Raw genomic sequence first — 25,591 nt, 5'->3', positions numbered from 1 at the left:
AATATATCTTTAATTTTTTTGCTTTTGTTTTTTAGTATTACAGTATATTCTTATAAAAAGATACAGATAAAAAGGACACTACAGGATTTGTACATTTAATTCACCTATAGTCTTAAACTGACTAAGAAATGAGGATAGGCCAAGGCATTACAGCAGCACACAACCTCCCACTTCAGTAAGCAGCACTGTACTTTCTAGCCTGGCAGGCAAAGCCATGTCCCAAGGTGACCTGCGAGCTTCAAGCTGAGCAGGCTTGCACGGGAGCAGAACGGCTGCAGGTGGGGATGACTTGGAAGGGAGGCGTTGAGCACAGAGCGGCTCAGGTACCGAACATTCCTCCACAATTCTAAAAACTGCAAAGAGCTTTAAAGAGCGTGTTTGAAGGCAAGCAGGAAGGGGGCAAATGGCTTGTCAGAGAGGCTTTTCTAGATCACTTGGCTCAGAGCTCCTAGTGGGGGAGGCTGAAAAGACTATGCTCTACATGAGCTGTGGTAGAACATCTTGTAAATAGACAAAACTGTCTAAAGGAGAGTTTTAGTTCAGATCATACTTTTAATTATGCTGATGTAAAACCAGAGCAACATGAACTGGTTACTGTGGATCAATTCTACATTACTACCCACAGCAGAAGACTCTGGTTTGGAACCATCCAGACTCTTTCATTACATGAATTTCCAAAAGACCACACTAGACTGGCATCCTGCTCAGCAGGCAGAGTGAGCAAATCTGGCCAGCTTCAGAGAATACTGGTCATCACAACTACTACTTAGATTAGTAGATAGCTTTTTTAATGCATTATGTAAATAAATATATAAATTCTATATTTTCAGTTGGCCAAATTGTGTTATCCAGGTTGGCCTCTTCTACATTTATAAGAGAAACAAGGGTGGCCAATGGAGGCTACCTCTTTGCATGGCAGGCAATCAGAAATCTCCTGTGTCAAGCACAGAAGCCAAGGAGCCATGACCAAACACCTTCTGATTGCCAGAGACTCCATGTGTTACAAACCAATCCGCAGAAAGATTTTGCTTACCTGAGGTAACCTGGGGAGGTGGGCTGGAGGACGAAAGAGGTAAAGTAGATGAAATCATTCTTTGGCCATAAAGATAGGGAGGAACATTAGCTCTGAGGAAGGAGAACTGTCCCAGTTTTTTTCACCAGTGTGTTAAATATGGTGAGAAGTTACAGGGTATGAACCACTTTTGGCCATCTAGCCAAGCTTCTCTGGAATTAAGGACCAAATTTGTGTGGAAGGGTGAAGTTTGGGCATGCAAGTATGCACCTTAACTCTTTTCAGTCTTCTCAGCATGACGCATGGTAAAAAACAAACATCTTTTGTAGAAAGTGGTCTAAAATAACCAGCTTCCATCAGATCACCACAAGCTATAAAATGAGAGCTTTCCCAGAACCAGGATCACCATGGGCAGAGTAATTATGACAAAAGCCAAAAGGTTTTTTTCCTCCCTCCCCTCCCACACCAAGACTGCTCACCTGCATCCCCTGGCCTGGCTCAGCTGGCATAGGAGCCAAGCCAGCTCTCCAGCTGGTGTAATGCCCTGGCACGGTCTCAATAGTCTTTGCTGTAATGCAGTGTATACATACATACAAACATAGCAAACTAAAATAAGGCAAAATAAATAGAGGTGTCAGATTTACAGGTTCCCCTTAGAGATTCCTAAAAAACTTTTTTTTTAAAAATCATTTAACCCCCAAACAAACAGACAAACAAAACCCAAAACAACCAACCTAGAAACAAAACTGCATATATCATGTACATCATCTACTGTACAACGGATCTCATTTCCCCTCACAGAAACTCCCGACACAATCTTCTCCCATGCAATCCAGCTCAAAGTGTGATCTTTCCTAAAGAAAAGGAAAGATTTAGCCAGTGGGGCTGATCATTATGGAAACACCTGCCCCATGGTCTCCCACCAGGATCCTTGACAATTCCTTTCCCTTCCTCAGACACTGTGAACACATTACAGAAATGCTTCTGAAGAACATCCAGGTTTTTTTCCCTAGTGAGGAAGTCTCTCGGCCTTGAACACTAGTTCTACTTCTGTTCTCATAGGGAACTGGTGCCTGGACAATGGCTGTGCTACAGAGCATGGAAGGGTCTTGCTCCTTGAAGTCACTTTACCTTGTAGCATTTCTAGAGACACAATAGACTGAGAAGAGTGACTCAGTTAAAAGCAAGCAGAAGGGGGAGGGAGTCTTCTTCAGTGTTTTCTGGGTTCATCCTCATGCAACCTGTGCAGCAACAGTGCAGAGATAGAGGTGAGTGAGCACTAGACCTCTAGGGATAAATTCTGGAGAGTTAGGAAGTACCTCTTCTAGGTGTGAGGAACTTTATCATAAAGTCAGCAATCACGGTATTTCTGCAAGAAGTAGAACAAGCCCTCAATTATGCCTTTCTTTCTCACATCTCCTTCTTCTCTGCTTATTTCCAATCACAGAGTGACTTCTCTTAAAATGCTGCTATTATGCACAGGTGCAAGGACAACAGCAGACCCTAGCTCTTCTTCAGTGATGTTAGACCTCAGACTGCTTCCTAAGTCTACTCAGGAATAAGATTTTCCTTTCTCCTTCAACACCTGTCAACTCAACTACAACTGCTGAAGAAGAGAGTATTATATGCACTCACAATACCCAAGAGATGAGAAACATGGACAAACTTGGCTTCAGCAAGAATCTGAGGCCAGGCCCTACAGCAGAGACAATTTTTTCCTTATCTTCTGTGTGAGTAACCTCATCTCATACAGTAGATAATTTAATGGACCTCTCTGTTTGTCACCACTTGTATGAAAACACTGCTTGCCTCAGTGTGAAACTGAGCTTTTCCAAAATCTTTATGAACTTTCACCATGGAGTCAAGAGCCTGGTCCAGCACACTGAATTAAGCTTTTGGCCACCATCGCTGATTCAAAACAGGGAGCCTAGGGCACGGGAGTGCTGAGAAAGTTGAGCTGCATTGAATCAGGACATGACTCTGAGCTTTCTGTCCATCCCCTTAAGGATCCCACAGCTGATTTACAGGAGTTGCACAAACTCTCATTATTAATGTATGAGTTAAAGAGATGGCAAAACCATAGCAGCTTTCTTTGACTCCCAGGGTGGCTGGAGTGTTGTTGTGTACCATCATGCAGGACCTCTTTAAATCAGGGTTGAACTGTGTACACAAAGGGACAGAGGATTTATCACTCTCTCTGCTTTTGCTACATTTGTGGCCTGGCAAAGTGACTTCAGTTTCAGAAAGCACAGCACAAACCTGGTTTGACAAATACCGGGGCAGGGGAAATGCTGTATTTATATTCAAAGAGTTCGCCCTGAGGTGTTTCTTCTCTGGCAGCTGCCACACTGACAGTCTGCCTTATCAAACAAGTACCTGGGGAGCAAGCAAGCAGCTGTACTTGCACATCATCTTGCACTAGGACTGACCTTGGCACTACATGTGAACTTCTGGGTGAGTCCTAAACCCAGGGAGAACAAAGAGGGAGGAAAAACCCCTACAATGTTCTAATGCCTAAAAGCATAATCTTTGGAATTCAGGGATTATTCAAATCTAAACTCAACTGTATACCAATTTGGCACATATTACCACCTCTCATATGGCTTACATGGCATAGGTTACATGGCATGCTTTAAAACAAGACAAACAAAAGGGCTGGGATATATAGCAAGTCTACTTCAGGGAGCAGCAAGGAGCTTGTTAATATAATTTACAAGAGACATTTCTAAAAATCCATTTGTAATTTAAAATAAAAATGCTTAAAAAAGTGAGATTTTTTTTTCTTAAACTTTCAAAAACCTTTATGAAATAGTCTTTCTTCTACAAGGTGCTTGTGTCCACTGCAATAGGCATTGCTGTTAATAGCTAATCCCAGAAGGGGAGTGAGATAGTAAGGGAGGAGAATGCACCCAGCTCTTGTAAGATACCAGCTCTTTACGATGAGTATTATACAGAGGCGCGGCAGTCTGGAATGTCCTAAATAGGGAAATTCAAGGGTGGGAGACTCAAAATCCAGTAAACAATGAAACATCAGAGTTTAACAATTCTGACTTTTTTGCTTCTCTTCTCTCAATTCTCTTTTTTGCTTTTAATAGTTTACATAATTATTTAACTCTCAAAGTGTTCAGAAAACCACCACAGTTTGCTTCTCCAACATTGCAGTGTGTAATACTGATCAGGCAGCGTGCATTGTAGAGGAAGTTCTGTTCTGCAGACTCAGTGCAGAACCTGAGGTTAAGTGACATTCAGAGAAAAATCAAACCAAATGATTAAACTTCCCTGGGATTCCTTGACATTTTGTGCTATTGACTAATGCAGCAATTTGTAGATGGTCGGTCCCTCTTTCCAAATGTTCTCTCTTTTCTTCCTGTCTAGGACGAAGAATCCATCACCAGTATTTCTTTTTGTCTTTTCCTTCTCCAGGGAAGATAATAAAAAAAGAAGACAAGTTTGAAAAAAAAGGTAAAAAAAAAAGGCCATGATAGCCCACACAATCCAATCCCTTTTCTAGAACCATGAAGACACACAGAATTCAAGCCTCTTCTTGGGTTCTTTGCTTTTCTGCTTATATATTTAATTCCTATAACTTAACTACAAATTTATTTGTTTCTTCTGAATTAACTCCAAAGCCTGCTTGGCTTACACAATTCTGTGTCCTCCTCAAAAAACTCTCAGTTTTAATTATGGAGCTCTCCCTTGGTTCATCCCAAGTGATTTCTTCAAAATGAAAAAGGCAGTGTGCTCCAAGGCTCTCCTTTGACACCATTCATACCTTTCTGAGTGATGTGGTTCCCCTCAGCAGGAGTGGGGTGCGTGCAGTGGAGGCCAGGTTGTTGGACAGAAAGACCAGTTCATGCCAACAGCAATCACAGCTAGCATCAAGTGGAAAAGAAATCTCACTTACTTGCAGGCAGTGAACCTGTTAGCTGTTTGCTACTGGAGACCTGTGGATGATACTAGGGAGTTCCCGATTTCCAATCCTGCACAAACAGATAAGAAATTTTCCACTGATTCTCTGCCAGCCTCCAGCAACGACAACAGGCTCTACAGTTATCTACTTGTAATCCCAACCTGGCAGTGGCTTAGTTTTCTAAAGGAAAGCCAGAGTTCCGTTCCAAGAAGATGCATTTCATAGCTTTGAGACTCAACCACTGAGAAATTCCAGAAAACTCCTTCTAGCAAAACAGAATACAAAAGACTTTTGCAAATTATTGTATGTTGATCTTGATTCTTGATTTTCATTTTGTTACAGAAACTGAAGACTTCTTTCTAAGCTTTACTTGCTTTGGAGAGTGTAGGCCACACAAAAAATACAGGACATGAGCTTAAATGCATTTTTCAGGTGCTAATCAATGGCTTATAAAATTCAGTTCTAGAAGGGAATTGGAAACTTGAGAACCACATCCCAACAAACCCCTGAAGTCCAGTCTAGATCTTGAAGAAGTGATAGCTGTTTACAGAGTTGGTCTGAAATTAGTCTTCCCTGTTATCAGCAAGACAGAGATCTAGATGACTAGTTTTTACTTTGGCACACAGAAAATTATCTTGTTCCAGCTGTGAGGCAGTTTGCAAGGCCCAAGTACTTCCTGTCATCACCATGAGGCCTTTGATGACACAACAAACTCCCAGAAGCAAATCTGTCAGCTCTGCATGGCCCAGTCACAGGCCCTGCTGGATCCACAGAGGCACTTTTATAATGGTTCAAATTAGGAGCACAGAAGAGGGGTGAGAGGAAAGCTGATCATGGAAAGGTAACGTCTCTAGCTACAGACCAAAGCCTTTGGGACAGCTGTCAGCCAGGTGCCATCACACACATTCATCTTCCTTGTTTTACACTTTTTCAACACTTTCTTTTGGTTGATTTTTTCTCTTCCTCTTGTAATTAATAATTTAGCTTTGTCACTACCCGCTCACGGCTTGTCTCTAAGCCTTGGTTCCCCGAACGCTTGCGGTTACGCTTGAGCTTGGATAAGTCTTTGTCAAAGACTTCACCCGACCTTAATGCTGACACCAGGTCATCAAACTCTCCACTCTCTTCAGAGATGCTTCCAGCTTTTGCTTTCTTTTGTCGCCTCTCTTTCTCCCTCTGTTCTTTTAGCTGTGAAGAAGGACACACAGTTTTAGGATTAGCTAACCAAGATGCCAGATCACTAGGTACACTACCAAGAAGTAGCTAAAATGCATCAGCACAGATTAGAGGAAAAAAAGAGTAGGAGCTTATCCGCAAGGCCATCATCTCTGCCAAGAGCAACAAGAAGCCATGCTGGGCTTCTCTTCTACACAGGCGAGAAGAAAGCAGGAGAAATGAGGAATGAGTAGCAGCACACGTCTGCCTCACAAAGCACAATCGGCCTGCAGCAAGAGGACGCACAGGATCTCTCCATGCTGCTGCTGTTTTTGCACTAATTTTACAGCAAGATAGTGCCAGCTCAGTTTTCTCTTTCCACTGCTCAGCTCTAGAATCAGTAGAACTGGCAAGGGATGGTGGTGGCTATGAGGAAGCAGGTCGCTCATTCTGCAAATGCTAGCCCCACATTGCAGGAAGACTCTTTCCATGAGGCCTCCCCTCGTGGCATACTAGGCCTATGAAACAGTGCTTTAACAGTGGGTCCTGGATGTTTCAGGCTGGCTGAGAGGAAACTTGAGTCTATGTCCTGGCATTTTATCCCTGTTTCTAACAGTAAGGCTGCTGGAATCCCCGTGTTTTACCTCTCTCCTCTTCTGAAAGACAAAAACCACTGCTTTTGGCTCAGGGAACATTTAAATCAGCAGCTCCCTGCAGCGCGGCCTGGGGCCATGGCAGCAGCAAGGGCTAAGGCGTCAGCAGGGGGGAAGGAGGCAAGGGACTTCGAGTTCTCAGACAGCACAGAGGCTGAGGTTAGAGGGGGAGGCTGGTTCACACGAACCCCTGGGGACACAGACGTCTGTCCCCCAGCAGCAAAACTGACAAAGCTCTCCTGCCACGTCAAGGCCAGACACGGCCCCAGTAATGAAGGCATTAAGGCTGGCCAGAGACAAATACTGCTGGCGTGGGCTGCAGCAGGTGCCAGGGCATTTGCTGTGTCACTGTGCACTGTCAGATGACAGGCACACAGCAGATGATGATGGAGTCTGACTGGAAGCTGACCAGCTTGGCAGGACCGAAGGAAATCTGGCTTCTTTGCTTGCTACCCAAAAGCAGGACAGTCTGGCATGGGGTGGTGGCAACCCCATCCTGCAAAGTCTCAGGGCAAAAATGCCTAGGCTAGATTTGGTATCTGAATCCAAAAGAGGGTAATTTGCGAGTCAAACAGCACATCTTCCAGAGCTGACAAAACAGACAGCAGGGAAAATGTCACATATAAGAACAGAATGATGTCAAAGAGAGGTGTCAGGGAGAAGAACATAAAACAGTGACAGGACGCAAGCACTGGAATTTCTCTCAAGGCATGAAAAGGTGAGGGAAGGAAACATCTTCCTGTGCCCAGATCCTCACCATGGCCTCCATGCGTGCCCTGCGCTCCTCCTCTTCCTTTTTCTTCCTCATATTCTCCAGATCTTGCTTGGCCTCTGCAAATGACTGTAAGAAAGTGTCGAAGATGCCAAAAAATTCATCTGGCTGCATCTTGCCCTCGGTCTCTCCAAAATGCTTCAGTGCCTTGGCATACTGTCAAGGGGGCAGAAAACACAAGAGCCATAATTAGGTATGCAGTTTGGTGAAGACAGCAAGGATAGCTTATGAATAACCACACCATGTAATTCAATACCCTCTGAGCATTCCTGTGGCAAGAGTAGAAACTACCCCAGCAACAGAAGTGCTTCTCCTTAAGGCAGGTGCTTCCATCCCTGAAGAGTCTGCTCTCCTGGATATCCTTCAAGCAACATGCAGCAATACTGCTGAAGAGCACTAACTGTCCACTGATACAAAAAATGATCATTAGTTCCTGAGGGCAATACAGTAATTTCAGAGGATGACACTGTGGCCACATCTTGGCTGCAGCTGCAGGACAGTCAGGGCATGGAAGACAGTGAGCTAGCTGGGGAAACAAGTAGTTTTATCCCTACTTTCCCCTTCTATCTTCCCTTCAAATACACTTTTAGAATGCCTGGAGGTAAAAGTTTTTGCAATAAAGCTACAGTCTGTCCTCTCAGAAACATTCTGCCATGTTATTCATCTCTCTGGAGTCCTCTGAGTCAGGGTGTTGCCCAGGAGAGAGGAGACTATAGACAGACAAGGCATGAGAGAGGGGCAAGGAAAGCAGCCAGGGCTCCCGGGCAGACTTAAAAGAGAGTGAATACATCACAAGTGTTTTTTATTTTAAAAGGCAAATGTTGAGGCTGCAGGACACACATGGAGGCAGCCAACTGGCAGGACTTCAGTCACAGGGCAGTCCTGATGGGGATATGGTAAATTCACAGCAACCCCTGGCTCTTGGACATCAGTCCTGCAGTAGTTGTACTCTCTCCTTTGCACTCTCACACTCCCAAGCATGTCTCATTGCTCACCAAAATGCACTCAAATGCAAGCACATATAGTCTGTCAATGGCATGTACACACCTACAGTAAGTGCTGTGTAAGGACACACATCCATTGCCCAGCCACCCTCCCTCACACTCCTCTGTGCTTCAGCAGACAGCCCCAGGAACACATTCCTGACAGGACCTGTGCCCCGATGCACAGCTTCCCTAGCATTCCCTGCTTGCACTTTAGCACACAACCACAGAGCAGCAGAGCACCCTTACAAACTTCAACATTTACCAAACCAGCTTGAGTGTCTGCAAGCTCTCTGATGCATGTTTTCAACCCATACTGACATAGGCCAGCTTCCCATTCCTTATGTGAGTGCTCTTGCAGAATGGAAAAGACTGTAAAGAACAGTTCAGGCTCTGATCCCAGCACAAAATGAGTTTGGAAGCAGGTCTTATAAACCCCTCTGGCCCTGTACCAGGTAAAGCATAAACAATGTTTCCCAGTCAACTGCAGGGGGAAGAAATCTCCAAAGAAAGCAACTTCCTTCTGGCACAGCCTGAGAGATTCAGCATCTCCCCTTCTCTGCTATCCCTGCCAGGCCCACAAAGCAGTTTGAAGCAATAGATTCTTTTTTCTTTCTTTAAAAAGGCTGTGTTCTCAGCCAGAAACAAACAAAGAAACCCAAAGAATCTTGGAAAAAAAAGTGTTGGAAGAAATGCAAATTGCTTTGAGCTACCAAACATGGCAGGAGTCGAAGGAAACACTACATAGAAACAGCAACAGATTACTTCTCTGTTTAACTCCTTTTTTCTGAAGCCTCTGAAGGCATACACACAAGTATGTACACCTAGACCCTCTCCCCACTCCTCTCTGTAATTTTATCTGTATATAATACACACATAGGCTTTTTCAATATTAGGGGAATGCAGCAGTCTACAGTAACCCACACTGAACCAGCACCAGTTCTTTGGCAGAGAGCATACAGGCTGTAAATACCACAGAAGGAGATAAAGCATCTCTGTATGCTCTGTTTTCTCATCTTGCTTGCTTCAGTGTGACAATCAGCCAGGGAGGCAGAAAAGTGCCAGAGAAAGACTTCAGCACAGGCATTGCCACCACTCCTTGAACACATGGATCACCTGAAGCTCATTGCTCACAGGGGATGTGCTACCTGGAATCTCTTCCCACCTGTCATTAACTCCTGTGAAAATTGAAAGTAAAGCATAAATTAAGAGCAGTGACTAGAGCTGTCAGCTAGAAGGAAGGTTTGTCCAACTGCTGCAAAGCCTGAAGTCAGGGGCAGCTCACGGGAGACAGCTGTTGCACCTTGCAATGCACTGCCTCCATCCCGTGTTCCTCCTGTGCTCAGCAAAGGTGAGTGAGAGGGCACACAGAAATGAGCTGGTTGAGTCCATTAATGTCCACAGAGGTTTCCTAGTCACTTAAGGAAGCTGGAGTCTGGAAAGGCAGAGATTCCTTGTCTGGAACTTTTGGATCCTACATACATGGAAGTCTCCTTTAGAGGGTGGTGTTGTCTGCAAATGTTCTGCACAAGGCCTGTCACCCAACTACTAGGACCAGCTAGTTTGTGTCACACTGGCAAGAAGAGCTTTTGCCACTGTCTCCCCACTGCCACTCCAAGGAGGAACAGTGTTGCTGTGCTGGAAAGTCTCAGCAGCCTGGGAGCCTTCCAGACACACTCATGAGTCTAAGGTGTTGAGTCTAAGCAGCAGCAAGGGGTTGAGAACAGCCTGTCTTTGGTGCCCAGTAACACAGGGCTTAGGAGGTCACAATCACTTACTGTAAAGCAGTGAAAGACAAAAAGCCTGTGAGCTGGATGACCTAAAATAACTACAAAAGGAAAAATCTGGAGTTCACTAAAATAAACATTCTCCTGCTTTCTCTACCCTCTCTGGAAAAAAAAAAGCTGACTGAGCAGAGGAAGGCAAGTCAGGAGATCCAGCTTCTGCTGCCAGCTCTGCCCATGATGTGGCTTGGGAGCTCATGCTTCCTTTCTGAGGCTTGTGTTCTCCATTCGTTACAGAACAGAAAGTGTCACCCCACTAATCTGATAGAGCAAATGGCAAAAAGCAGTTGTTCACATCTGTAGGGCACTGCACAAATGTAATGCACTACTGTAAAGAGACACATGCTGTCTTTTCACTGCTTAAACTACAACAGACCCCTCTAGCTTTATTACTTTTTCTACTTCTCTGTAATTCTGGTTCTGCAACCACATGTGCTTTTCCAAAGCACCGGTGCTGGGATGAGGGGCAGTGAGCTGCTGCAGAGAACCTCCACAATGCTGTCAACAAAGCCCAGGTTTCTACTTGCCCACAGTGGCTAAAATCACACTGCCTGCTTCACTCAGGGCATTAAGAGGCAGAGCGGCACAGATCAAGGTGCTCTGGATCACAGCTCTCTCTTTTGCTCTCTGGCATGGGATTTGTGTCACCATGTACATATTGTTTGACTGTTCCATGGCCAGATTCCCTGCCAAACAACACCAGCTCTTGTGCACAGTTGTGAAATCTGTAGCTAAGTCCTCATGCATGAAAAATGCTTCCCAGAATTTTGTGATGTGCTCTAATATTGTGGAACAAGGGCTGAAAGTTGCTTATTCCTGAAGTCATTTGGGGACAGATGACATGGGCAAAAGCAAAATGGAAAACTGTGTTTCAGCAGGTTTTCCACTGTAACACAGAATGGTATACCTTTTTTCATTAAAAAATTCATTTCTGCACCATAAGGGCCCCCAAGCTCCATGATATAGCAGGTCCACGAGCTCAGTGCCAGTTCTGCTTCCTCTGCCAAACTTTCCACTGAATTTTTCCTCTTGCCAAAGCAAATCGTTTAGACAGTTGTTTATTTTAAAAAGCCATTTTAGCAAGGAGAGGGAAAGCGGGACAGCAGCACACACAAACTCTGCTATGCTTGCCAATGAAATGTTAAACAGTGGCAGAAGACCTCTGGAAATGGCAGGAATGGGGCTGTATGAGGAGAAGGAAAAACAGCCATGATAAAAATTTCCTGCTGTCTATGCTGTCTGCTGTTGCGGGAAGAGCCAATATGCAACTGAATTATACCATGCAGCCATGGAACATGAACTGTATTCCTCAGACAAGTGCCTTTGAGTGTGCTCTTATAAAGACACCAATTCAGTACTGAGGCAGGTCAAATAAATGTCTTTTCTCTTTACGGGACAGATTCAGATCAGTTAATGGAAAGAGGCCTGCCAATTTCAGGTAGGGCTGGGCCCAGCTCTTCTTGTGCCTAAATGTTCTTAAAGGATTCTCCCAGGAGTTTAACAGTTACATTGAGTTGCAGGTGCTTTAAACTTTTCTTGTACGTAAGATGCCAACCTGCACTGCAGCATCTGAAGTTCTAAGTTACTCTACAACAGCTGTGTGATTTATTTACCAAATGGCTGGTGGTGTCTTTTGCAGAATATTTCATCTTGACATTCTCAATCTCTGTCCTGATACATTCCTTACTCATTTCCTCAGTGGCTTACAGAAAACACCAGTCTCCAAAATGCACAACTGAAGTGCATAGCCTATAACTAGCACTTGGACTATAGCATTTCTTTGTGCTTCATAGCATTCTGCCATTAATGAGTATTTTCTTAAATGGTTTTCACTCAGCAAGCTTTCACTGCCTTTCTGTTCTTCAAAACAGTCACTTAAGTGCTAAGCTTATTAAATGTATGTGTAGATTCTGAACTCCTTTCTCCATCATGATAAATACCTTGCTTGAGAGGAATTGTCATCAGACAGACTGGAAATGGACACTTTTCCTACCCACCTTGCCCAGGCAGTAGTCTCCACAGTGTCTCTATAGAGAGGCTTAAGTTTGACATTTAGCACAGGAATGGCAATATCTGACCAAGCAGACTCTGTACTCCTAACAAGATCCAGGTTTGTTATAAACCAAGCACAAAGCAGAACAGTTCTGAGGAAGTCTAGTGATCTAAATTCATACCTGTCAGTACTTAAGTACATAGTAAAGATTCGTACAGGACAAATGTCACCTTTTTCAACTAGAAAAATAAAATTCATACCATAGGAGGTTACTCTTCCTCTGCTTGGGCATTTTCATTGCTTTCCCACAGGAAACAGAGAAAAAAGTCATGAATAAAATTCAACCTCTTCTTTTTTATTTTAAAAAAATCAATTTTTCATCTGTTCAAACACACAAAAACTGGTGAAGGATTCCAGGGCAGTTTCACTTTCTCCTGCCCCCACCTTCCAGTTTATGGGAAATGGCAGAAAACATCCCTTGATCTAATCTATATACTCCCTTATAAAGTGGTATTGAAAGTGAGAAAAACACAAAAAGAACAAGAACCAGCTGTGCTGGAAAGCCTGTTTAGAGAGTTGATCTAAGTTTTCAATCAGTTCTTTACCAAGCCATCTGTTTACTGCATGAAGATAAGTACACTTACAAGGTCTCCTCTGAAAACATGGATGCCTGCATCTGACAACCTGGCCCTTTAAATTTAAAATATCACTTCCTCCCCATGGTCACTGACTTTGAACAGTTCTGTTCAAGCAAAAAGGCCAAAAAGATCAGTACCTACATGGGATTGTGAAAAATATTGTCTGCTGAGAAGCTCAGCACCACACCTTGGTAATGGATTGTTTCCATCACTAAAGAAATTACTTTTGCTAATATTGAAGTTTTTTTTAAAAAATATAAAACTTCCCCAGTTTGAAAAGATAAGTTACATTGTTTTAAATCCCAGCTGAGAAAACATGGCTCTGATTAACTCATGGTAATCAATTAACCACATCTATATTTAGGATATCCAACTTCAGTGGTTAAAACTAGGGCTTTCATTATTATTAATAAATTCATTATTATTAATAAATCTGTGAGTCAGACCAGTTCTTCCTAGGCTCATTTGGATATTGTGCAAAGTCCTCCCTGCCCCACTACCTTTTTTCTCAATTATCTTGGCTTTGAGAAATCAAAAAAAGAACAGGACAATCAGATGTCTTGGTCCTTCTCTTCCTTTAATTGGCTAGTTCCATTATGTTTCCATGGTAAGAAAAAAGCTTGTGATTCAACAAGCACAGAGAGCCCATTAAGGTTGGAAGATGTTATAAGCTTTGCAAAGCACATCTGGTTTGTTGAAAATTTCCAGCTTTTTCTTTCTTTTTTTTTTTTTTTCCCTTTTTTAAGAAAGAAAAGAGGAAAAGAGGAAGAAGAGAGGGCCAAAATAATATGAAGCAAACATGAGAAATAGCTCAACAGTGGTAAGGACAGACAGTTCCCTTACTGGAGTCCAAAAGCAGCTTTTTGCCAGTGGAAGAGCCAAAGCCATAGGTTGAGCAAAATTTGGAATGGTCTATGTTCAAACATAGCAAGGGTGTGTGAGGAGAAGGTAGAGTAACGTTTCCTAAGCATGTTATAGTCATTAAAATAAAACATCTCTTTATGTTGAGTGCTTTATGTTGGCTATGTCTAAAAAAGCGTACAACAACTTCCAGACATACTGGTCTGTCTGCAGGGAGTTTCTCTGGTTATTTTTAAAGCAAAAGAATGGCATTTTTCCTGAAAATGTCTGATCAAGGAAACTTGCATTGCTGTGCTGAACATGTACCACTTGCTGGTTTTTAACCCCCAACTGAACTTATAAAGAATTTGCATTGAGTTTTTGTCCTGGTGTGCCAAAAAGAAAGGAGCACCACTATGTTTAACACCAAACCAAAAGTGTGCAATCTAAGCCACGGACAGAGTGAGTATCTTTCCAATAATGTGTGCCTAACTATAATGAAGTTGAAAATTTCACCCAGTCATAACACAAAAGCCCCCAGAACACAGAAAACCAAGTTTTTCTCAGTAAATTTAGTGGAGTCACAGAATGGTTTTTTTTGGTTGTTTTTTTTTTTTTTTTTTTTGTGCATAGAAAGCCAGTATGGTGTAAACATTATTTACTGGATGTAGCTTGAATTTTCTCGAGCAACATGACAACAAAGAAAAATGGAAGTATTCAGGGCCAGGCTGGAGAGGGCTCTGAGCAACCTAGTCTAGTGGGAGGTGTCCCTGCCCATGACTGGGCAGAGGAGGTTGATCTTTAAGGTCCCTTCTAATGCAAACCATTCTATGATACTATGAAATAATTAATCATGTTATTCTCCCCAGAATTTTTTAGTGGTGTTAGACTGCCCAGCTTTGCCCTCTGAGCATTGGAAGAGGTACTGCCCCACTGGTGTTTGCCAAGGCAGCCCTCAATGACAGCCGGTGGCTCCTGCGTTTGCAGCTGCAAGTCACTATTACCAAGTTTATCTCCACAGTAAAGAAGTGTTTTTGAATCACAAAATAACACTACTGCAGAGGAACTGGATGAATGAGGAGTCTTACTGTCAAGATCCTCAGCCTATGTTTTTAAAATCTAAGGTGTACTGATCCAACAGCACAGCTTTCATTAGTAATGCAATAGGTCCTTTAACACTGAAAGGACTGACACTAGAGTGGAAACAATTCAATCCAAAAGAAATAACCCATTAGCTTCATATAGCCAAGCACTTTTAACATGCCAGCCAACAAGGGCAGATTTGCATTACATACAATTTACTTTAAAACTTGCTCTTCTCTAAACATTTTCATATGCTTATGATCTTTTCATATAAATTCTTCCTCATTCAGCTGAGAGACAGAGGGATTAGTGCCAGATTCCAGCCATCAGCAAAGAACAAGCACCTCCTTAGGTGTACCAATCTGGTAATGGAAGTGCAGACAGTGAAAGGACAAAATGATTGCAGCAGCACCTGAAGAATAAACACACACATGGTTCTGGGTGTGTAAGAAGAACCCAAAAACTTCAGACAAACCACACATGTTTGGGATTTCTATCTTTGTACTGAAATACACCCAGTAACAGAGAAGTAGAAAAGATCAAGCATAGCTGGTGTAGCACTGTACCAGCCACTGAGAAGAAAATTAACTCTATCCCAGCTGAAACCAGGACATCAAACTACCAGGTACATTTTTAAAGGAAAGAGACAAAGCACAGACATCCCCAGATGAATGAGCAAAGTGGAATGCAGTCAGAAGGAGAAGGTAAAAAGATGTGAAGTCACCACCACTAACAAAGGAACCCTTTATCAGCAATAAAAGGCTTAAAAGGCATTCCCTTCCACACCGTGGCAAGGTGTGGTATCCTGTTATGCAGGATATTGCCACTGCAATTCTATGCCACACAAGAATAACGTGAAGGAAAATTAGAAAGAAGCGGGTAAGAACATGATCCTTCTTTTAATCCTAAAATATGTTCTAAATGGATATAGACCACATTAGAAAAAATAAGAAACTTCAGCCTAAAGAATTTCCAGTGTCTATTAAGTTTTCACGGCAGTCCCAGCACCTTAAATCACTGTTTCCATTTTAATTCAGGCTTTTGACTGAGTTTATGAAACTCTAATCACTTCAAAAGCAATTCTTACCTTGTCTCTAGCCTCGTTGAGAAGGTCTTCTAACTCTGAGAAGCTGAAACTGGCCACAGTGATGAAATCACTCATCACAGGAACAAACCTGTCCCCTGATTCTCGCATTCGTCTCTTCTGATAATCCAGTTCCTGAAAGAGAAGAGATAGAGACAGGCAAGTGTCAAAGATTCCTCAGTGATGAGGAAGGCAGCAGGAAAGTCCATCTGTTTCACTTACTGCAGAGCATGCTCTGCTCCGACATTCATCCAGAGCTCTAACTTAGAAACCACTTTCTCAATAAGCCAGAAGTTTTTAGGCAAGAGAGGGGAGGTCAAGATGGGATGAAGGAAGGTCCTGGTTACAGTTTCACTTATACTCAAACAACAAGCACTCCCAAGAAAGCCATCAACATGGTGAGTTTCTAAAACAACTTTATAATTTAAGCATCAACTACATGAAGTGCTGCATTTTTTTTCCCCTATGCAAAATGACAAATGATAAAGAGCTTTGTGTAGCAAATGACTTCAGGAATTTTAATAGTGAGTTTTGCTCCATCGTCTCTTCCCATGCTCAATCAAAATGCTGTATACTTGGGAAAATGTGCTCTGGATCTCTTCTTTATTTCTCTGAAAAGCACCAGGTGAACAGCAAAAAAGACATCAAAATTGGTTCTTCCACTGAAGGACAAGTAGACAGATGCCAGGTGCAACATTTGTTCACGTTTGTCTAAGCATTAGCTTGGACATCATAAAAGTGACAGTTATAAAATGGGGCTATTGTGCTAAGAAGAGTTATGGTAAAAGTAAAAAGAATACATAAAACCATAGGAAACAATGATCTATTTGTCTGCTACCTACAAAGAGAAAAAAAAAAAAACTTGATTGCAAGATTCTTTCTTTCTGGCTCACGTTTTTTAGTTTTAAGCCAAGATTACCCATAGCTATCTCTTCACTTCCTTTAATCATCATGCTTGAAACATGGAGAGAGCTACAGAGTTCCTGAAACTGACTAATTTGTAGTGAGACTGGATGTCTCCCATGACTGTGCTTGGCTTGTGTGCTGTTGACAGTCTCATGGGGACAATGAAATTGTAATCTGGGCCTCCTCTTTATTCTCAGCTGAATAATCAGTGGCAATGATAAAGCCTGACTTTCTCTGTAGGGAAAGCAGCATGAAGGAGCAGGTCAAGTTACGATCTGACCCTCTGTTCCCTTTGAAAAAAAAAACACTTTTGTGCTGGCTGCAGCTCTAGCACCGTGCATGTTGGGTGCTCATCAAAATAGTAGCTCACAGAGCCGAATGGGTAGGTTTATAAGCACCTATGGGTAGGTTTGTAAGCATCTATGCTGAGAAACATCTTGGGATTTGCTCCACACGGTGCTGCTGAATGCCAAGAACTACTTTGGCCATCAACAACCTAAAATCTGACATGATACTCTTTTGGTCTGGTGTGAGTTGGAAAGAGAATGTAATCACCACAAGGAAAGACCACAAAGGAGAAAAAGGGCAGGAAAGGCAATGTGGAGTTAGCCAGTGAAAGCCCACAATAAAGAAGTGCTACTTCCCCTGCTTTGCATTAAATCCTCTTCTCCTGGTTTCCTAACAGATCACAAGGGACATTCTGGGAGAACTGCTCAGTACACCACTTAGCAGTGAATTTTGTCCATATTACAATCACTATTAAATTAACCATACAAATACAAGAAATGTCACTTCACATGCTTCTAAGATTTTTTTTTTCATTTTCAGCCATTTCCATTCTAATTTTGAAGCCTATTTTAACTGAAAGTTCCTCCACTCTCTCCTTCTCCCTTTCTCTGGCAGGTGAACATAACAATTTTGTCATCTTACTCTGTTGAAAGCTATGGCATTTGGAACTGTTACTTGAGAGCAGTGTTTTTCAAAGTAAAATCAAGATTAGGAGGTCTCTTTAATTTCAAATTCAGTTCTTCCCTGCAGAATAGTTATCTCAAAATGCAAGAAAACTTTGAAGCCACACAAGCAACCAGTATGACTACGTAATCAGCCAGAGAGCAACACCACAGAATAAGAAATTCCTCTGAATCTTCTAGAAATGCTGTCTACTAATCATATTAGCACAACAGAGGCTGGAACTGGCCCTGGTGAGCTGGGCTGCTGGTTCTCTAGAGGGATGAAATGATTCAGTCATGGTAGCACTTTCTCAAGTGGTGGTTATGATCTTCTTGCTGTGTAAGAGAAGGGCTCTGCTCCCTTCCATTACTTATCTGTCCTTCTGGAAGCATCCTACACAAAGGCAACAGCTGTATGAATGTCTTGAAAATTAATGCATCTTATTTTTACACAGAAGTGAGTTGCAAATCCAGGAAGCCAAATGGTTCATAGTACCTTTAAGAACATCTGACTGTGAAACTATTTTTAGCTTTCTATTCTTACGGGACCTTGAAGAAACACCAGTCGCTGGAGCCAAAGCTGTGGTGAGAACACACTGGAAAAGAATCAAGAATCACACCTTCCACTCCTCCCCCTTCCACCTGACAGTGATCTTCTATTGTTGCTATAGTGCTGCTTTTTACACGCCAGAAAACCACGAACTGAGCAAGCAGACTTGGAGGTGCTGGCAGCCTCAGAAGAAAAATACCATGGCAGGAAGAAGACTGAGGCAGGAAGATGGTGATTGTATGGGAAGGAGAGGTTGCCCATGGAACCCATGTATGGAAAAGAGAAGAAAAATCAGCTGTCAAGGCAAAAGGACAAATAATCTGATGAAAGAAAGCAAAACAGAATTAGCTACTCACATTTCAAAGTGGGGGAATTGTCTGTCCCAGCCAAATACTGGGCCTCTCTTCATGTCATGAACTCCATGTCAGCCTTCCCTTTACAAGTTCTTTTAATTCCCAAACACTGTACTCCATGTATGGAGCAGTATTTCTTCTCATTGCTGTATTCTCCCTTACCCCAACAGTCCAGAAATAAGGCTGGGAAAGTTTGGGTTTTTTTATTCACAGGAGGATCACTGGTTAATTACAATGAACTGCTGGCAACAGCCAGACCCGGGGGCTGCTGACAGGACAAAGATACCTCCTTCTACCCCAGAGGCAAAAGCAAATTCAGGTCACGTGAAAGAAAATTGAACTCATCACTGTCTTGTCTCATGGTGAATGAGAAGGACTGGAGGGTCCTTTTAGTCCCTTGTAAATAGGTAATCCTTACACAGAAACCACCCAATGCAATTTCCAACAACTAGCTTCCATTAGTAGAGGAAAAATTCCACCACTGTTGCTTTGCTTGCCAGCTCAGCTGCTTCATTTTTAACTAGTCTCTATCCTTCCCTTTGCCTTCCCAAGGAGTCCTTAGGATAGAAGATAGGGTTGCATATAACAGAGGACTACCTGCTTACTACTACTCCAAGAGTCATGTGAAACACTTGCTCAGCAGACATCCATCCCTCAGTAAGAAAGAGCATGAATTTTATTTCTTCTTTCAGTCCATGCCATTTTTCAAACTGTCCTTTTACTTTCCAGGTTGAGATCAAACAAGCTTTTCATTAGCCTTAACTCTGCTAAGATCACCAGCAGGAGCTCCACATGAGAAGCTTTTATTTGTTTTTTCTTGGTTAATGCATTCTGGAATGGAATGGAAAGGAATGAAAAAAGAAAGCCCACTTTATCTTATCATAAAATATATACTGCCCCTGATTCTGAGAGAGATATTGTAAGTGTGGCACTTTGGAAACCTTCAGATACTTACAGTTTCAACAGCTTTCAATCCAGTCTTTATGTTGTTGACTTCCTTCTCCAGCTCTACCAGGCTGCACAGGAGACAGAGGCAGAACAGATAAAACAAAAAGAGCAGTGTTACACAGGGGTACAGGAACTGTGCAGCAGCACAGACCACTGGCCCATCACGTCTGGTATCCGGCCTCTGGCACCAGCCACGCCAGATGACTTGAAATGAGGGGAAGGGGATCTGTTGATGCTCTGTGCTACTTTTTGTATGTAAGATGAGGCAGACCCTGCTTGCCTGTGGTCACACTGAAGACTGGGATTTTCCTGGGAAGGAAAGGGGAGGTTGCCCTCAGAACATCTGCCCTGCAAGCTGTGCCTGACCCCTCAACCAGGAGCATACGCCCCACAGCCAGCTTGCAGTGATCAGCTGACACACAGGCAAGGAGCACAGCGTTAGCACACACTTCACTGGAGTCTCAGATTATCTTTACATATGATTCTTACACCACATAACTACTAAATCCCATTAGCAGTACATTTACATGTGATTTTTTTTTTTCCTCCCTCACAATTCAAACATTGTTTTTTCCATCTGCACTTCTACCATATGGCAGTCCAGGCCAGCTTACACTGTAGCTGAGCATAGAAACATACTGTTAATGTTCATACATGCTTCCCTAGACACAAATATTACACTGAATGTCTGCTCATCGTATATAAATGTGAGTTTCTTTTTTTCCTAGGACTTGTGAGCAAAATAAGTCTTTGATTTCCAGATAACTAGTGAGTACCTATTTGTGAATCAGCAGGCATCACCTCCAAGTGTAGTAGTAGCTTAGTAGTGGGGAGTAGTATCTTACATCTCAAAAACACCACTAAAGCTTTAATAAGTGCCTTTTAAGTGTGAAAATAGATTAATTTTTCACTTGTCTTTCATTAGTTGGACTAGTTCCATACACAAAGAATCATGTCTGGGTGAACAATATGCATAATATTTTTTGAGCAGTGCTTTGGAAAGAGAAAAAAAAAAGTTTGTATTTTGGGGGCTGGCTTCTGTATTAATTTTTCACAAATACTTCCAGAAATGGACCATTGACTTTTTTGCAGAAAGTATGATGCTTTTCATATTTCTGTGCAAGAATGATATGTGCAAAAGTTTGAACAATCTTCCTGAAAAAGATTTACTGTAGCCTCTGTGCCTAATTGACCCTATCTTAGAAACAAACCTGCAATTACCCAGAAAAAATAGCACACTTAGATGAACAACCATAGAATATGGTGAGTTCAATCACAAGCAATTAGAATGTCGGATTCAGAAATAAAGTAAATACAGGAATATCTAAGTAAAGCTATCAATTCAGTTATTTACAATAAAAGCATTACAACTGTAAGGTTGGCAATGGGTTTAGAAGACAGAAATGAAAAAAAAATTATGATAAGTAAGTTAACAAAAATAGCTGGGAACTCCAGCTCTGAGAAGTAATAGCACTGGACTTACTTGACTTTTGCTGCTTCTGGAAGATGCTGCAACTCAGACTGGATATCTAGGATATCTGGATAATTCTTTTCAAAGATCATAATTAAGTAGTGCAAGAGCGTAATGTTCCTAAAGAAAACAAAATAAAAACAGAAGGTAGAAATGAGAAGGAAGATGGTCACGAGAAGGAAAGGACGGTGAAAGGATTGTGATAAATCAGTGAGAAATATTTGGGTAGGAAATGTGCTTGTTTGAGCAAAATAAACAATGTATCAGCAGTTAGCAGCTGTGCTACTGAAAGGAAAGTGCAAAGGATTGAAATGGATTAGTCCTTTATGGACCATCCTTCCTAAAACCTCAAGCAATATTATGGATCCTGATTTATTCTGGAAACACCAGCATGCTTCCATCCATGTGGGTAGATGGTGTAACAGAAAAGAAAATTGCATAACACAGTATAATATTTGTCACCAGCTACTTCAGAGAATAAACAAATAACAGTACTAAATGGACATTAACTTTGAAGGGAGAAGCAAGCTGTTTTCAGAGGCAATGTGGAAAAAAAAATCCAGAGTTGACTAAGGAGAGAAAAAAGTTCTTGAAGATTGGAAAAGCTGCAAAAAAACTACTGCAGTAATGAAACATCTGAGCTTATGTGTAGTGGTCAGGCTCACTAAAACAAAACCAGTGGCAGTCCGAGTAGGAGCAGATAGAATTGAGATGTATGAAGGATGCAGGACAGGGTTTAAGGAATTTTGTAAAGTAAACAAGGAATTCTGCATGTAAAGAGAACACACAGCCATAACAGCTACTTTAGGTGGGTGTTATGTGGTTAACCAACAGGGAAGATAGCAGATGGCTGTTGCTTCACTCAGATTGAAGCCTGGGAACTGCTGAGAGAACGCAATCTGCAAAGGACACCTAATATATGGAAAAATTAAGGCAAGCCACATTAAGGCAAAAAAGAGTTCAACATTAGCTATCCAACTGTTAGCCTTGGAATACAGAAAATAACATTTTGGTAGTCAGAATAGTACTCTGTTAGTTCAAACTCTATTAGGTAGGGATGAATTTCTTATGATATTTTACTGCCATCATTCATTCTCTCACAGCCTGAAGTAATTTAACCACAACTATGGTCTCAGCAGGCCTTAAAATTCAAGGAAGGTGCAAGTTAGTTTTAGCAAGGAGTTTCCTTTCTCCAAGGAAAACTTTCTCCAAGGAAAACTTCAACTGCTGGAGTTGAAATGTCATATTCTCTGTCCAGTCTTAGCTGCATTAATTTCCAGAACCAGTATGGGGATATGGGGCAAAACACAGAGTGACTATAAAGAGCTGCAGTCCATGTCAATGAACAGTAAGCTCCACATTCCCAAACCAGCTGTTTTCCTTATCTCCCTAGATACAACCAGGATCAGTCTCTCTGAGTTATGCCTTGTGGTTTCATTGGTAGTGCACATAGAGAAAAAGTTTGTGATGGTCCTGCATCAGAAACATACTCCATGTTTCACAGGAGACATAAACAAATTAAAAAAAAATCTGAGCACAATTATATATATATATATATATATATATTTTTTTTTTTTTTTTTTCCAAAACCATGGCCATAAAACTTTGGTAGAAAGAGAAAACTCCATAAAAATCCTCCTCCTCCCCAAACTTATTTCAGTTTTGGTGAAATATATTTTGTCATCTATGCATAAGGTCTGCAACATCAGATGGACATTATCCAGAGAAATGGCAGAATTTGGTTGCTGTGTTAATAGTTGGTCTTAATTGCTGCAGAATCTTTAAGAGTGAAAAACACTATTTAAATGCCAAATAAGACACAATTTTCAATTGTCTACAGAGCAAAAACCAAACAAAAGCCCATTTTCACTACTATGCTAAGAGAAGCAGCAGCACAGTTACCAATGTACTTATGGCCTTTCACCCCACCTGTCTATGCTGGATTTGGTGTCCGCAATTTTGTTCAGGCTGGAGACTTTGAAGCCATAAGCGCTTCCCCTTTGGCCCTTGTTCATGTAATTCCCAAAGGCAAGAACTACTTCCAGGAGTTGCCTCAAACGCTTGCTTCGGATGAGTTCTTTGGACGCCAGAAGAATGGCTTGAAGAGAGAAAAAAGAACAAGTTATAGTGGCTGTTTTTAACATGCTTGAGCCCATAATTTGAAATACCCTGAATAGCATTTTCACAACAACTGCTGCAACTCTGTCTGTGTGCTCTCCTTCCTGCACCCACACACCCCCAGAATGAGAGCAACTGGAAGTAAAATGCCCTACAGTGAACTTGTAGGAAGCTCCTCTGAACATAGGACCAAGCCTGTTCTCCTATTACCTCACACTATAAAAGCATAGCCAGTGAGAACAGAGGGAAGGCTAGTTTTCTGAAAATGTAGAGTAGAATACACTCACTTCTTCTCTGCAATAACCATGGATGTGGTATAGAAACCACACACCTCCCCTCCTTCTAGGTTACACATTCCCAGAGCATCAGTGTCCTGAAGTATCTATTCTAAGTGCCCTTTAGAGGGAAGTGCAAGGACTTGAGGGTGAAAAGGGAGAGCTGACCTACACAGACAGGCTATGAAAGTTTTTGGCAGCTCATCACAACCTGACAGAACGCTGTCATATTTGTCAGGTCATATTTACAGTGTAACAATCACGGAACAGACTTTATTAAGTCCTAGGGTGAAAGAAGAGTGTCAGACAGAACTAATTTCTTAGACATGCCTTGGGCTCACTGGCTCTACAAACATAGCATGCATGTAACAGCACCTCCTTTGAAGACAAGCCTCTCTTGACCTTCCCTAACCCTCTGCCCAACTCTTAGAAAAAGCTTTATTAACCATACCTTCCACTTTTGGTTTTGCTTCTGCCAACCTCTCTGGAAACTTCTTCTTAAAGAATAATGCTTGCAGCCGCTGCTGGTAGTGGTCAATCCTGCATGAAGGGCACAGGAAAGCCAACACTGAACTGGAACTCTTGAAGCCCAGGAACAGTATGCTCCCCACACAATCTAATGGTTGAATGTTCAGTACCATGAAGCCTAGGCATGGGATTATGGACATAGTTCAAACAGATAACACACATAATCAACCTTATGGACATAGTTCAAAGAGATAACACTACATAATCAACCTTGTCATGAAAATGGTGAACCTCAAGTCATGTTTTGCTCTCAACTGAAAAGGAGCTGGAAGAATTCCCACTATATTCAAAATATAGTCATGGGAGATGCCAGCTACACCTCAATTAGCAGAACAAAATGTTAATCAGGGGTGTAGCAAAGTTGGAACAAGAAAGAGGGTCAGAGGATGAGAAGATGAGATACCTTAACAGAAAAAGGGATCTATATGAAATCCTGACCCCTGGCTACACTACATCTGACACTTGTATCTGCATTCCTTTTTGTGAACAAATTTAGGCAGAGGAGGCAGATTTCTGCTTGTTGTCAGGGCACAGGCCGTTATGCACATAGAGTGCTTCTTGTCAATAAAATTTGTGTCATGAACAGAAATATTTGTAACATTCACAGGCTTCTGGCAAACACAGGGTATAATGCTGGCCCACAATCTTGCACATTCCCCTGCCGTGCCAGATGATCCATTTTCAATAACAATTACAGCTCCTTCCAAGAAGTCCTGCGTGCACTCTCCCATAATGTATCAAACAGACCTGCTCATTTCGAAGAGGAAACGATCCGCTCGGGCCATGCGCTCAATTTCGTGTTTGTGCTCCTCCAACAGGTCAGTATCACTCTTTTCAGGAACGAACTTCAGTAGCTAGAGTGAGAGACACAAACCAAACACTGAGATGTGAGATCCAAGGAAAATGAGAGGGGTACAGAGGAGCACAAACAAACCCTGGTGGAATGAGAGCCCTCAGATTTCTCTGCTACCACTGGGAAGCATTACATTGACTCAGCCGTGTGACCATAACTTCAAAAAAGTGCAGCTGTGTCTACAAAACTGACCTCTTCTAAACCCTTGCTTGCTGTTCTGTCTTTATCCTTCACTGACCCCATTAAGATTAATTTTTAATTCTATGGGGAATTTCCCATTTCAAAATCCTAAAGGCCAAGTGCTACTGCAACTTACCCAAGGGGAAGTACAGAGAGAACTCGATTCCCACAGCACTACTTGGAGTTTAGACTGGTGCAAACAAGAGCAGGATGTGTCCCAAACAGAGTGAAGTACCCATCGTGCCTATCGTAGAGTACACACAAAGCCTCATCTATCTCTCTCGGGTATGCCCTACACTGCTGAAACAATAAACAATAACCAAACAACTGGATATGCATCTGACACTGGCTGCTATTCATATGCTGACCTTAAAAGCTCATACTTGGACAGATTTTTGACAGATCTGGTGGCAGTTGTGCTTTAGTATTGTTATAAATACTGCCCTGCACACAGCCTCAGCTCACACCCACAAAACCCCCTCACAAGGCATATGAAGCACTCTGCCTTTTACCACTTGCTAATATTTTATTGCACTCCACAAATATGTGATA

At 42.1% G+C, this 25,591-nt stretch overlaps 1 protein-coding gene across 3 annotated transcripts in view; it reads right to left on the bottom strand.

The window, feature by feature from the left end:
• The window catches only part of DAAM2 (dishevelled associated activator of morphogenesis 2), a 202,651-nt gene continuing 177,060 nt past the window's right edge, over nt 1-25,591 (bottom strand). For all 3 annotated transcript variants that reach the window (XM_041404353.1, XM_041404352.1, XM_041404354.1), the window contains 8 exons: nt 24,754-24,860; nt 23,930-24,018; nt 23,015-23,183; nt 21,098-21,205; nt 19,622-19,682; nt 15,911-16,042; nt 7,488-7,658; nt 1-6,110 (listed from right to left, as the gene is read on the bottom strand). In XM_041404353.1, the coding sequence (XP_041260287.1) occupies nt 5,895-6,110; nt 7,488-7,658; nt 15,911-16,042; nt 19,622-19,682; nt 21,098-21,205; nt 23,015-23,183; nt 23,930-24,018; nt 24,754-24,860 (1,053 nt within the window). In that variant the 3' untranslated portion in view covers nt 1-5,894. The remainder of the gene's footprint in view (nt 6,111-7,487; nt 7,659-15,910; nt 16,043-19,621; nt 19,683-21,097; nt 21,206-23,014; nt 23,184-23,929; nt 24,019-24,753; nt 24,861-25,591) is intronic.

The sequence above is a fragment of the Onychostruthus taczanowskii genome, unplaced genomic scaffold (assembly GCF_017590055.1).
Source record: "Onychostruthus taczanowskii isolate IOZ18803 unplaced genomic scaffold, ASM1759005v1 scaffold21, whole genome shotgun sequence".
Taxonomy (NCBI): Eukaryota; Metazoa; Chordata; class Aves; order Passeriformes; family Passeridae; genus Onychostruthus; species Onychostruthus taczanowskii.
Note: the sequence above shows the minus strand (reverse complement) of the source record. Positions and strands in the feature narration are given on the sequence as shown.